At 40.4% G+C, this 14,383-nt stretch overlaps 2 protein-coding genes across 3 annotated transcripts; both read right to left on the minus strand.

Annotated features, from left to right (window-relative positions):
* Positions 1 to 4,208: 4,208 nt before the first annotated feature.
* On the minus strand, positions 4,209 to 10,850 carry RB195_019746 (uncharacterized protein; the record flags this gene model as incomplete). The annotated part of the gene is made up of 5 exons (XM_064187746.1): positions 4,209 to 4,290; positions 5,093 to 5,299; positions 5,372 to 5,481; positions 9,777 to 9,894; positions 10,735 to 10,850. The coding sequence occupies 5 exons, from the start codon at positions 10,848 to 10,850 to the stop codon at positions 4,209 to 4,211; spliced, it is 633 nt and encodes a 210-aa protein (XP_064043627.1).
* A 569-nt stretch (positions 10,851 to 11,419) lies between these two features.
* RB195_019747 (uncharacterized protein) lies at positions 11,420 to 13,251 on the minus strand (the record flags this gene model as incomplete). 2 transcript variants are annotated; one of them, XM_064187748.1, is made up of 5 exons in its annotated part: positions 11,420 to 11,472; positions 11,635 to 11,652; positions 11,685 to 11,712; positions 12,961 to 13,071; positions 13,186 to 13,251. In XM_064187748.1, 5 exons carry the CDS (start codon positions 13,249 to 13,251, stop codon positions 11,420 to 11,422), a joined length of 276 nt encoding a protein of 91 aa, XP_064043628.1. The 2 variants fall into 2 exon arrangements, with proteins under 2 accessions (XP_064043628.1, XP_064043629.1); XM_064187747.1 differs by having other exon boundaries at positions 11,635 to 11,712; positions 13,186 to 13,198.
* Between the last annotated feature and the right edge of the window lie 1,132 nt (positions 13,252 to 14,383).

Consider the following 14,383-nt stretch of genomic DNA (forward strand, 5'->3'; position numbering starts at 1 on the left):
AAGTGCTATATATTCCACTAAAAGAAAAGTGCTCTGAAGCTCTCGTACGTATCTTAGGTCTTTCAGAATTCTGGGACTGTTAAGCAAGCAACCGACATACATACTATTTAAGTCGTAGTTAAAATATGGTGTATTCGCGTGCGACTGAGAGTGTACGCTCTTTGATGCTTTCATTTCTAGTCGTTTTCCTATTCAACTGCTTTGAGTGTTTTGAGAAGAAAAATGTAGAAAAAGTTCCGGGATGTAAAACTGCGCACCACTTCCCGCTCTGATGTGAGCAGATGAGATTTTGATCTCTTTCCGACGTTCTTCCTTCAGAAAAGGAAAATAGTTGTTTCAACTAATTAATCCGGTTCTCGTTGTTTACACAAATTTGATGGGCTTCAGCCTACAAATAGATGCTTAGTGCTACGGACTAATCCGTCCTCATATCCATATATACTCCAACATGGATACATTAACCGAATATACGCGTAGGATGATACGTTTATGCATTTTTCAATCACATTCCCCCATAAAAGTGAATTTCTCAGAGTATTTCTTCTCTGATGATCACCCTAAAAAGATGACAATATTTGATCTTAAGGGAGTTAATTTGAATGCGACTGAAGAGAGGAACATTGAACAGTTTCATTCGGCTGTTCCATGGGTTCGTGGAGCAGAAGGCTTCTCCTGTGTTACCGATGAGGTACTGGTCACATCTATGATGTCTTCCGTTATTCATTTCTAACGAAAAATTGGACTTGAGAATGATTTGCAAATAGAGCGTTTTTCCAAGATTTCTACAGACACGCCGCCGACACTTATCCGTAATTCCACGGGATTTCCAAAGCGAGATTCCTGCGGTAGCTTACGGTCGCTGCACCACATACGGTTGGCTCTACGTGCACATATCATTGTATTGTATTGTATTGTATTTACATTGTAAAAAGTTGTACATTTTGTCTGAATGTTTTTTCTACTGTCACATGAAAATCTATTAATAGATCTTACAACAACATTGACTTGTTCTTTTGATGATTATCAATTGGTTGGGAGATATGGCGTTCATCCATCACTTCATCAAATTCCATGAAACTCCTTGTTTGCCAGAACGTCATACAATGTGTTTGCTGACGCTGAAATAACAAACATAGCGGTGACATTAAGTCAGGGCAGTTGCACTGCTTCGGAACAGAGATAACACATTCCTTATGTTGTAATGTTGTCCTTATTTGAATTACTAATAAAACAAGACAAAGTTTCAAAATTTTGTTATCATTGAAATCACTTTTCCAACGACAACATACACACATCGGACGTCACAAGGAACTCATAACTGTGATAAAAACAAGTTTGGCGCCTGTGTGACGACCACAGCGCCACACTCGGACGCCAACACTCAACCAGACGGTCACATGTCATGTGACGAGTACATAAAAACCAGGAGGGCATTTTTTTAGTCGCCTACACAGAAAGGGAACGTAACAAATTTCATTTTTTTTTTCGAAGTATTCGCGTAGAAACGGCTTTCCTCCAAAGAATATGGCCCTCAAATATTAAGGTCGGCTCTGAAGCGAGATCAAAGAATTGAGAACAGGGGACGCTGTGACACATTACAAAAATGATATTTATTCTCAGATGAGGTGACAATCAGACACAGAAAAGAGCAGTTTTGAACTCATCCCAAATAGCATATTAACTTTGAAGCGTGAGTCAGATACATGAAAATGCACAAAATGAAGAAATTGACAATCAACGTACAAAATTACGAGTACAGGCAGAAATGTGGCGTTGAAACATATCAATAGTATAATTGAGTAACAAGGAATAGTTTAGGCGAAGCAGAAGAAAAAAGAGCTCAAGTGGTCTCGACTGGAACAGTAGCCTAGGATGTAGTGAAGCCTCAACAGCTGCCTCAGTATATGCAACGATGCAACTCTTTGCACCCATCATATTGACGATAAGGAACAGAAAAGCTAAGTGATTCACGGGCACTTAATGGCTCACTAAAATTATCCGATAAAGCTGCTGTTTGCTCCCATGTAAGCAGTGAAATTCATTTTATGCGCTTCCATTTTGTCCCACGGGTATGGGTGTAAAGAGTTGTCTCATTGGGTGAATTGACACCTCTTATCGCAGACGTTCGGCTGTGTTTCGTATTTTTGAGGACATTCTTGAAAACTACAATGTATAACCCATATCTCCAAATCCTATCCAAATAGAAACTGGTGGCTCTGTCGCCACTTGTACCCAAATTCGCAACGGTAGTTTTGCATTTATCCTCTGGCACCTGCTACATCCGGAAGCCTGTCCGCTACTGTAAAGAACCCAACATCAACCGCTTACCCGAATGCTAACTTGAGAGCCACGTGAGCGTTTGAACATCGCTAAAAACGCTCAAATTTCGATTTAGGGCTTTGTCACCTTTGCAGTGCGATTACAGGTGTCTGGTAATTTTGATAGTAAAAAGTGTGTTGATGGGAACATTACGGACATTGACCTCCTTCTTGTCCTCTGAGCGTTCAATACACAGCTGTGTCGCTCTGGAATTTCTTTACTCTGATTAATTGATTGATTGATTTTATGGCGTTGATTTTGTTAAAAGTGAGTAGAATTTCGGTCTCAGAGGGCAAAAATGCGAAATGCGATCTCGTGCTCTTGTTTCTACCGTCAATTATTTAAGAATAAAGTCCATAAATAAAACAAATAATATAAATAAAAATCTATAATCTTTAGATAAATATAAAATTAAATAAAACAAATGCAAAATCGATATCTATAAACAAATATAAAATTCTAGTAAATAAGTATTCGTATGTCATTTCAGGCGCAACCATGTAGTTGCGATTTTCCAACATTTTTTTGATCAATATTCTCTCACGAGTACGAGTACGAGTCTTCTCTTCGTGAAAGAAACAACAACTACAAGGCATTACCTAAGTACGAACATATTCATTTTAGCCACATATCTCGCCTTTCTCTTTAACTTACTTTTGAAAGGTGGGCTGTTCATTCAATGCATTTTCGATCCGATTTGTGGTTTATTTTGCGCTGATGGTTGATTTTTGGCCCACAATCTGTCAAAGATCACAAAACAATCTTTGAAGCAAATTTTAAAGGTGTCTCAAATAGAGCTAGAGTAATTTCAGGACTCCATTGGGAAACAGATCTTCAGTGATATTCCTTATTTCCCAACCTTAAGCTGCTACATACTGAAGAATTGAACAACACAGGCTTCAATTTCGAACTAAGTTAACGAACGTCCTCCAATTTTTTCTTTACTTTTTCTACTTCACTCCACCCAATGACTAAAGTAAATAATTAAAATAGAAAAAGTAGAGATTAAAAAAAATCAAATAGGACAAATTGAAGTAAATTCACTAAAGTAAGTTCAGTAACTTCATTAGTTTCAATTTCGACAGACTCTTTTAAAGAAAATAATAGAGAGTTGTATTGAAGACGCCTTCGACATCACGTAAATCACTCAGACCCGGTAGTCGAATCACCGGTTCACCTCCAGAAAAATTCTTTTATCACTACATACTCGATGATATCAAAATCATTTGTTCGTTACTGCGAAAACCTCTAATAGAATCGGAATTCATCCAAAGATCACTTCTCACCGAGATCAATCAGACTGAAGAAATCGAACGTTCAGACACATGTCTTGAACAAAAACAAAAATCCAAGGTCAATGAGCTGCGTAATGAGACAGATGGGAGTGATGGGCACACGTGATTTAGGGATTTGATCAGCAGAAGTAACGTTGTTGAAGCTGAATTTCCATCCTCTCTCGTGGTCAGAATGTCGAAGGGATACGAAAAGTAGAAATCCTAGGAAGATCAGGAAAAAACATCTGAAAGGGTCATCAATGATTTTAGGGCTGTGAGTTCCTTAACAAAAAAAAATGTACAGGAAAAGAAATTGAAGCTGAAAAGACATCAACTATGTACTGTTTGTATTTACTCTACCATGAGTACGAGTGTTGCCACTCACACAAAAATAATCGCTCAAACAAAAAAAGGAAGGAAGACAAGCTATAACCATCTCTGATGCAGGCTACATACTGTCCCATTCAAAAATTCTTGAGGAGACCAAAGCATATTTATGTATCGGACAAAATGCCTTTTGTCAAGTTGAACCATCGCAAACGAAAAAGCAACTTTTTTGATTTCGATCTTTACAAACGTTGCGTGAGACAGCGAAAAGAAACTCGAAGCATTAGTTCATTTATCGTGTTCCGATTCGGACAATGAGGATAACGAACTATTCGACATACAAAATGTGTATGGATCGACATCAGTAGCCCTATAAATTAATTCGTTTGCATTCATTACAATGTATTTAATAGAATTTCGTAAAAAGGAAGCAGTTTCTGTCTGAGGAACGTATGTAGGTCCAAAGAAAGAAAGAAAGAAAAGAGAAAATCTAAAGAAAATCTCTCTGAAAGAATAACTACCTATCTACATATTTGTAATTATTGTCCAATTTCGTGCAGCGAAAATGCAACAGAACAGCAGCTTCTCGCATTCATAATAACTGTGCTAGGAAGATTAGGAATCAGATTATGAAAAATGCCCGTTTCTCCTTAAAAAAGGAATGAGACTAGGTAGGTGCAAAAATAATGCGCGTTTTCAAACATTCACTTCGAAACGCTATAACTCGCCTCAAAATTAACCTTATCAATCTAAATGAAAAATATTACAGTTCACTCATCTTTGCCAACGAGATACAAGTTTGGTTATTCCCGCTGCATAAAAATCCGAGCCTTTGGAGTCCACAAACCTCCGGAAGTCATTTTCGGCATCACCTTGGTTTTGGAAGATTTTACCCCTTGGGCAGCTGTCCAGGTGTTTGAAAAATGGTTGTCGGTTGGCGAAAAGTCTGGCGAATATTGTGGGTGAGACAGAGTCCTGTAGTCTAAATCGTTCAATTTCAGTGACGTCACCTTTGAAATGTATTGCCGTGCATTGTTGTGTAAGAGAATTTCATTGCCGTTTTCTTTCTTTTTTTCTATTTTTTTTATTCCTACTCACTAACGACGGGAAGTAGGAGTTCCCGGTGCATTTGTCCGGTTTTCTGCAGTATTTCTTCGCGGTGGTGGTCTCACCAGGTTTCATGAGGCTGTAGTGGATTGCCTGCAGCACACCACCACACAATCACAGTCATGGTCTTCTTCGGATGCATTTTCGGTTTCAGGAAGTGCTTGGGAGCTTCGTCCTTGTCCATCAGTTGAGAAGGATGCTTCCTGTTGCCGCAAAGGATCCATTTCTCATTGCACGTAACAATACGATCGAGAAATGGATGGTTCTTGTTGCTTAAGAGAAGCGTTGAGCAGATCTCAAAACAATGTTTTCTTGGAGTCTCGCTCAGTTCATGCGGCACCCACTTCAACTTTTTCACCATTCCAATTTCTTTCCAAATGGTGGACGACTGTTGAATGCCTAGTCCTTGGCCAACCTCTCCTGTTGTTTCAAGCGGATCATCTTCGACGATTGCCTAGAGCAAGTGGTCGTCAACTTCAAAAGAGCGATCGCGACCTTTCTTATCTTGGAGACTCTTTTCGCCACAACGAAACCTTTGGAACCAACGACGTCCCGTGGACTCGGTGGTGCTTCCCTCACTCCAAGCAGCTTCGATATTCCGAGCTGTCTTCGCTGCAGGCCTGCCCACCTTGAACTCGTAGAAGAAGATTTGGTGAAAATCTTACCTCCACATACTACCTTCTGAGACCTGGCACTGACCAAATACTGATTCTCGTTCAAAATCACTGCAGCACTAATCACCACAACGAAATGCCCTACTACTCTATTTTTTAATAGTAGTAGTTTTTTTATGGGTTTCTAACATTAAAGATAAGTATAACCGGAAAGAAATTTTTCGTGAAGGCAACGAAAAACGCGTATTATTTTCGCACAAGCCTAATACTTATTTGAATAGGGTTAATGAGAATGTTGCGTCAGCTACAGATTTGCGTTTCCTAAGCTCGTTCTTCACATACCAATATCCACAACTGGACGCGTTCAACATGTCTTGATTTCTGTGATTAAAGCCTTATTAAAAGAGCCTTTTTCATTGCTTTCGCCCCTATTCTGCTCTCTAATGTTCGGACATTTCCATAATAAACAACTATTTCACATATAATTTGTAGAGCAATTTTTAAAAAGGATCATCAACTTTGTTTCTAGACTAAGTCTTCTTCATTCTTGCTTTGTGTGCTGATCACCACTTTTGAAGGTGGGATAACTCAAACGGAATAGTCCCTGCTTCTATTCTTTGGGCATGATAATGGGCAGTATTCTTTCAAAGTTGAATTAATTTCTGGAATTATCTAAGTCCTCAGAGACCATCATTTTCAACGTTCTAGCTTACTCCGTACTCACAAAATTCATTCTACTTTGACGAAATGGAGTCTTTGTTGCATAACTGGATCCGATGGATTGACTGCCTGTGTAAAAATATGCGTGGTTTAATTGATCAGCTGCTGATCATTGTCTGTTGTTTGTTTACTGTTTGTTTTCCGTTAGCCTGCTGACAAAACGCCGGAAATAACTTTCCGAGTAAATATGAAAACAAGTAACCCACTCCTAGACTCACAAATAAACATATGACGCAAAAGCTATGTCCACACAATATTACCGCAAAAGCTAGTATATCGGGGAATCTCAGGGAATCAATGTTGGGATTGAAGGATTAACAAAACTCTTTTGCGGTTCAGCAACAAAAGCCCAATCGTCTAAGTTGTTTCTCAGTGTTTTCTAGGAAAAAAAAGAGTGTTCTTCTGAAATGCACTAATTTACTTCCTAGTATTACCTGTAAGGTGAACCACTAATCCTTTATCTTTTCCGAGTTGGCGATAGAAAAGAAAGTACAAACGCAGGTACCGTTGAGGAAATATCATGCATCAATAGAATAATATATCAACAGAATACAACAGAATACCAACTACGCTTTGCCGCACTATAGTGGAGGCAAAGCACATCACAGATACTAGTAGTAGTGCAATTCCTACAAAGATTACTTATATAAAACACACAAACACCAGCAAAATTTTAGCACGCTATCTATCCCTATCAGTTTTACCAGCTTGTGCATGCGTATTTGCTTTTCTCTATAACTATGCTTCTACTTCTACATTGTGTTCCCACCCTTCTGTTAGAAAATCTACGACACGATTCTACAACTGTATAGGCCACGCTGTGCTTCAATAATCAGTTTAATCCTCCTATGATAATAGACAATCTGTTTCAAATCACATCACAACCGTATTCATTCTCAAGTACGAAATAAGCGCGAAATGCAACTCGAAATTGAGGCGCAAGAAAAGGGATGATGGAATAGAAACGGAGCGCAAGTTGTTCAGAGCCGCCAGTACTAGCTGCCCGTGAGAGAGAGCTACAGTAGGAATTTACCAGCGGCAATATTCCCATTGTCGCTGACACAAACTCGGTACACTTCGCTATGGGTCCTACCCATTTGTTGCGGAAACACTTGCAGGGCTGAAACGAGCCTAACCGTACATATTTCTGTCGCACGAAGGTGTCGTTTGTAGGCGAATAAATCTTCATTAGATTGCAGCGTATACAACAAAGGTACGTCTTCCGCTGAAGCTCATTTATCCAACTCAAATAACAGCATGTTGTAATAACTTCGAATAAACGGGATTTTGAACGTTTATTGTTCAAATGTTCTGCTTTGAAACCGTGTCGAAAAATGTGTTTTGAAACCGTCGGTCTCTGGGATTCGACCTTTTTACTTTAGGGACGTCGAGATTGATAATGCGAATGTATGCGTACTTTTCTCCATGTAACTGGAGTTTTAGCGAGAAAGCAATTGTTCGTCGATTAACTCCTATTTCTCTCCTTTCTCTTCATGCCAATCCGTGCTGCGAAACGGAACCCATGTATGGCGCTACATAAAATGGAAAAAAAGCAAGTGAGAGAACTAATGTGAAGGCGCAGCATCCGCTCCTCTAAGTGGCTAGTAGGGAGCACTCAACGCTGCTCTTGTCGACTTCTATTAAAACATGCAAAGAAAGTTCATGGAGTACGAAGGCCGTCCTTAACTGTCAGATGTTTTCCTGCCTTTCCCGTTCGAGAAAAGCAATAGTTCATCAATCGACAGTTCATCACTGGAAGTGAACGGCTAAATCATTCGGATCCCTAAAACCTAAAGAGTAGTCTTCGAGGATAAATGACATGTAGGCTAAAGATACTAGGCGAAAAAGGAAGACAGAACTGCGAATCATCCCATTAAGGGATTTCGTAACCCAACAACCTTCATAATGCATAAAGCACTTGATTCGAAGGCACTCTTTAAGGCCACAACCTTACGAATACAGGTCAATGTGCACATAAAAGTTCTATGCAAAAATTTTTCGGTTCTCTTTTATTCGTTATACATGATATGACCTAACTATTCACTTCTAGTACAGCTGCTTAAAGGGTTTGATAAAGTTAAAGGCATCACTCCACGAATCTGAGATGGTACGGATTTCAGGTGGAGTATTCGTATACGGGATCGTAGATTATGGAGAGGGGGGTGATTCCGTCCATTTCTTCCTAATTGCCGTATAAAACGGTCCGGAAGATACGGCTTCATTCGTTCTGGCGCACTATTTTCTACAAGGAGTTCGACTGGAGCCTTCTGCACGCGCCGCATCTTACGGGCCGCTTTTTACGGCAATTAGGAAGAAATGGACGAAATCACCCCCCTCTCCATAATCTACTATCCCGTATACGAATACTCCACCTGAAATCTGCACCACCTCAGATTCGTGGGGTGATGCCTTTAAACCACTAGTAGTTATGGTTGGGTATAATGCAGTTGGGGGGGGGGGGGGAGGGGCACTCATCAAATCAGTCAGGGTCCCAAGGCCTAAGCATTGGTCTTAGAGAATCTATGACATGTAAACTAAAGTTACTAAGAGAAAAAAGTAAGTCAAGAGCGTCGGGAAATAAGGGCACGTTTGAGTGCTTCCCCCGCCCCTCCAACTACATTTGTCAGTTATGGTTCTAACCTCCTTTTTTTAGTAGCGTTAGCCTCATGGGTCCTCGAACATTAACACCTAGGTTTTCGGGCCCCGACAAACTCAGCTATTCACTTCCAGCTATGTCCTTTCGATTGACGGACTATCCCCTTCTCGAATGTTTTGTTTTTCAAATAGGAAAATCATTTGTCACTTAAATCTTTGTGTTCTATACACATTTTTTGCGCGTGAAAGTGCAGGTCGACTACAGTAGTGATGGATCGTTCTCTCTTCTCCCCCCCATCCCGGTTTCTTTCGCACTCCGATTTTATGTGACCTGCCCTATTAAGATCCTGAACTCAGCCATTTTCTGTTTTTCCTCTGTTCTCATTTCAGTTACACATTTCTTCGTTATGAGGAATTTGTGAATATTGTTCTATCGTAATCGCTTTTGCTGCTTGCTCCTTACTTGTTTCTTGCTTTCAATCCTTTTCTCCCGCAATCCCTTCCAGAACGTCTGCATTCTGTTGTTCTTAACGTTTCTCGAAACTTGGAATACGACCGAGTCTAATGTCTATGTTAAGAGATTAAAAAAAGCCGTTCAAGACACACTTTGAGCTAGATCGAATTACCAACTATCATTTTGATCGAGCCGAATTTTGGCTCGCTTCCCTGGAAATAGTAGATGAGATTTCAATGGCTCCGTGAAATAATCTATACATGGGTACGTCGGTTTATCGCTGCTTGCTCTATGCTCTCTTTCTAAAATTCTCATCAATTTAAGAATCCAGCTGCGGAAAGAATCACAATCTGAAATAAACTGCACCGATTGGTGTTGACAAGGGTCCCTAATCGATCCTAACCGCTGCGCTCCGCCGCACCACTTCGAGCACACCCGCTGCAACTCAGGATCCTCCATGTCGTTTTGACCCGACCATAAGAACCTTCAAATACAATGTAGAAATCATGCTAAGTTCTCATAACGATTTGAAATAGCGCGAGAGGAGTAGTGTCGTCTGATGGTCTCACATCATGGACAAATCCCTTAGTCCTCATTTCGCTAAAATGAATATGACCACATCAACTTAACTTCATTATACTGAAAAGTTCACGTCTGCAAGGCGGGACCCCTGAGAAGCTGGGCGGTGTTATCTACGGCACACTAAGAATCGCTATACTGTTATTTTATTAAATTGTTTTAATACTGCCGCCTACCTAGAGATGGCACTGCAGAATATGCATAAAGAACAAATGACGAAAATTTAACGAAAGTCCGCAAAATTGTAATCAACAAATCACACACAGCAGATTTCTGATGTATACGGAAGCAAGACTTCGACAATATTCTACATTCTAAAATAATCTGGTAGTTCAGTAAGGAGGGTCAAAGTTCAGCATGTCAGTGGGATCAGTTCGTTAAAGAAAATTGAGAACATTTTGATTACAAGCAACTGCAACAAAAGTGGCAAGGAATTTCAGCAGAGCGAATAATCATTTTCACTTCTGTACTGAAAGAACAAGCAAATCGAATTCGAAGTGGATTGGATTTATGCTGGGTTTGATGTAGAGGGTTCCACTGCAGCCTGGCTTCTGCGTTTTGTAAAAAGACGTGTCAACTAGAGGCCTATTATGCTGGTTTGTCAGAATCGCTGTAAAATCATTTTGTTCAATTCCGTCCAGAACTCTTGCAGATGACTACCTATTTCAAAATTTTTAATAACCCTACATAGACTTTTCTTTCCAATATTTCTGAAATATCACGTTACGCCGAAACGAATACTGACTGTTCTATGTAATGCTCGGAGTTGCTAAACGATTGCTGAGGAGCTGAACTTTGCTGCACTTCGGCCTGAACAAACACCAAAATATGAGTATTAAAAAATGTGGACTTTAAGAGCATGGCTAAGCAGGACGATGCCTAAACATCTCCGCATGCTACACCCCTCGTCGAGGTGATACTTCAGAAATATTGAAAAGAAAAGTCTATGTAGGGTTGTTAAGGATTTTGAAATAGGTGGTCATTTGCAAAAGGTCTCCTACGACTACTAGCTACCAATCTGTTGGAAAAATCCCATCGTACGCTTAACTCTTAACTTAACTCACCTTATTTGATCAAAAACACTGAAAATTCCCTTCCTACTGAAGAAAATACAATGGGCTTCCTAATAACAACATCCTTTATTTAAAAACTGCCGATATACTGAGTTCAAGCCCCTCAACTAAACAAAACTATAGCAAGGCAGTGACTTCTTACATCACATGACAAGTTTTTCGGTGAAGTGGGTGAGGTTCCCACTCCAGATTACAAAAAAAGAAGAAAAGTAAACGTTTCTAATCAGTAATCGCATGTATAAGAAACAAAAGACTAAACACTCTAAAGTAAGTTTTTATAGTCCTATAAAAAGTAATTCATTTAATCAAACTCAACAAAACCTACAATGTCTAAACATACACTTTGAACAAACAGCATTAAATGTGAGTAATACAATAAAAATATCGAAGCTTCAGGCAACCGAGATAATCTGAAAAAAGTGGTTTTCAAGGAAAACTGTTGAGATCCACAAATAGTGAAGTCCTAGGTTTCAAAATATTCTGTGGAACTAGAAATAAAGCGGCAACTACAAATGTAAGGTAAAGCAAAACGAAACCAATAGGATATGAAGCAATAACTCCGAGAAGCTCACATATCAACACCGAAGGCCCTGTGCAACCGACATAAAGATTCCAAAAGAACCGCCTGATTGTGCCACTATCTTGCCGGTCTAAAAAATGGGTTTGAATGCGTTAATACTTTGTGACAATCATGGACGAAAGCAAAGATCTGAAGTAGTTACGCTACAGAATTTTAGTTTTGATTTCGAATGTACACGATTGAAGGAACAAAGAGGGGCAAAGTCGCTCCTTCTACGGCAGTCCACGATCAGCGAGCCACTCGCCCAATTCCTCCTTCGACTTCGGTGAAAGCTCCGCCCAAGTGGCAATCAGTAATCTGAGTGAAGTCGCGAGGAGTCAGGAAGTTAAAGCCACCCATTATGCAAATGGAATGGTTTAACGACGAGAACGGTTAACGTGTTCTATGGACGTCTTTGCACCTGTTATGCTCCATGACCTTTTTCGCACCCTGGGTGCAGGTACAGTACTGGAGCAGTGGAAGTTCCCGCCATAAATCGCCTTGGGTAATCGCACCTAATACCCTAGGGTAGCAGTTCGATTTGGGTGCGTTAGAGTGGCCCCAACGACATTTTACCCCACATTTTTCTTGTGCAAGCTGTAAAGAACCTCTCCTGATCCCATGAAAGAGATAAAGCAGAAGCTAAGAGGTTCTCTCATGGAACTGTGGAAATAGACCAGGAATAGTGCAAACAATTTCCGGATATTAGACACCAAAAATAGGAAGTGACAGAACTGCGTTGTCATGTAGTCGAGAATCCTCACAGTGTGGTACTTTTCGCGGAAGTTAGTTGAGTATTACCGGCTAAACTATAACCGTCTAACAATATTTGGAATTATTCCACCCTCTGGTTAGATCTTTAGAGGTAGAACTACTGAAATACCCCTCATAATCTTAAAGTAGCAAGAGTATTCTCATAACTGAAAACACTGAAGCACAAAAATCCCTGATGAGATTACATTGTTTAAAAATGAAACACTTTGTATAAAACAGTCCGACACAGACTGTACACTTCCCAAGTGGAATAAAGTCGTCTATGAACTTAACTTTCATTGTCGGACTACCCCATCTAATTTCAGCTAAAGGTTGGCGATCACTTCAAAACACACTTAAGAAAAGTGTCCATGGCTAACTTAACAAGGTTTCTAACAAAAACACCTATCCTGTACCTTAGAAGAAGGAGTTCCCTTTTATCCACTAATTTTCCTCCTAGAAAAATAATAAGATGGGGGAAAAACATTAATACAAGCTATCGGCCTACTTCGGACATCATTCGCCATTAATTGGTAAGAAAAAAAAGGGAAAAGAGGAAGAAAGCTCGTGAAAAGTGTGGAATTACCTGAATAAGTAGCTCTTTTCCCCGCAACCCCATTCGAAGTGCGGAAAAGCCCCCTATAAGCACTCCGGTTGCACCTCCAATCATGCATCCCATCATGAAACCCAGACGTATCTAAAAACAAATTGAATAAAAACACCCTAAAACAGATATCAAGGGTCTAGATCTAAAGTAAACCGAAGAAAATCTGAAATTGAAGACGGTTAAATGTTTGAGATGTTATAAAACCTTTTGGAAGCATGTCGGTTGTTGACCATGTCCACCGGGAACGCCGCCAACAGCAGCAACGGGCATTCTCAATATGTGGCTCTAGAAATGTTCCTTCTGTTACTAAACCGTAACATGCACATATACAAGCTACCAACAACTAGACACTTCAAAAATAGCATACATACACTCCACGGGAAATGAAAGTACACACGTAAACAATCTAAGTAACTGTAAGCGACTAAGTCACAAACAATCCAGGAAAAGGCCTCTATAGGTGGTACACGGCCTCAGATCCCAAAACAAGGTGAGCAGCCATAGCGCAAAAGTAGAAGAAACGTGCAGAAAATTGCGTAACGTCTGGCACGTAAAATAAGTGTGGTGTACGCAAATACACGTGCTATCTGCCTTTTCGAACATTATGATTGCGGAGGCAAGCAACACATTGCAAGGACCTACGTGTCGTAGGTGCATGCGTAGCTGCTCACTGCGCAGGCACCTACGAGTTTACAAAATAATATTTTTGACTTCGAGTTCAGCGTTTTTCAAAACGTCCTGCGCTTGTCAGGCAAGTTTTATTTGACGTGGACTTTCCGGTCTATGTGTCCATTTATTTATCTCTAGTATGCTGCTTGTGTTCGTCTGCATACACGCTTTTTTCATGGTTTTTCTCCAAACGTGCATCAACTCTTCCAACGTATGCGATTACATGCAATATTGTATAGTCGGGTCGCAACGACGTGAAGCACGATGCATCTGCGTACGCGCTCGAAACGGCGCGGTGGAGGCAGCTGTTGGATAGAGATGGGACCATGATGAACTGCAGCGATTGGTAGTGCCAGCAAGGATACCAATACGCTCCTAACCGCTATGCTCCACCGCACCGCCTCGAGAGAAGAGGTAGGTCCTTTGTCCTCCGTCTGTCATCCTTTGTTGTCGCATTTGTATGATCATGCGAATAATTGGATGCTCTGGAGGGGAGTGCTTGATGCACTGTGACGTCTCCCCCAATGCAGTAGTGGCCTAATGAAACTCATATGTAAGCTGAGATCCCGTTGAACTCAGAAGTTTTTAAGGAGAACTACAAAAACTATACTCTTCCTAATAATGTGCATGAGCCAATAGGTGTGTCCACGCGAATGCTTGTTGACCCCTCAATACAACAAGGTATACCTTATGGCTGGTGGTGTTAAAAGAAGGTCTTTTTTATATCTCTCCC

This window comes from Necator americanus, chromosome II (assembly GCF_031761385.1).
Source record: "Necator americanus strain Aroian chromosome II, whole genome shotgun sequence".
In the NCBI taxonomy this organism is placed as follows: domain Eukaryota; kingdom Metazoa; phylum Nematoda; class Chromadorea; order Rhabditida; family Ancylostomatidae; genus Necator; species Necator americanus.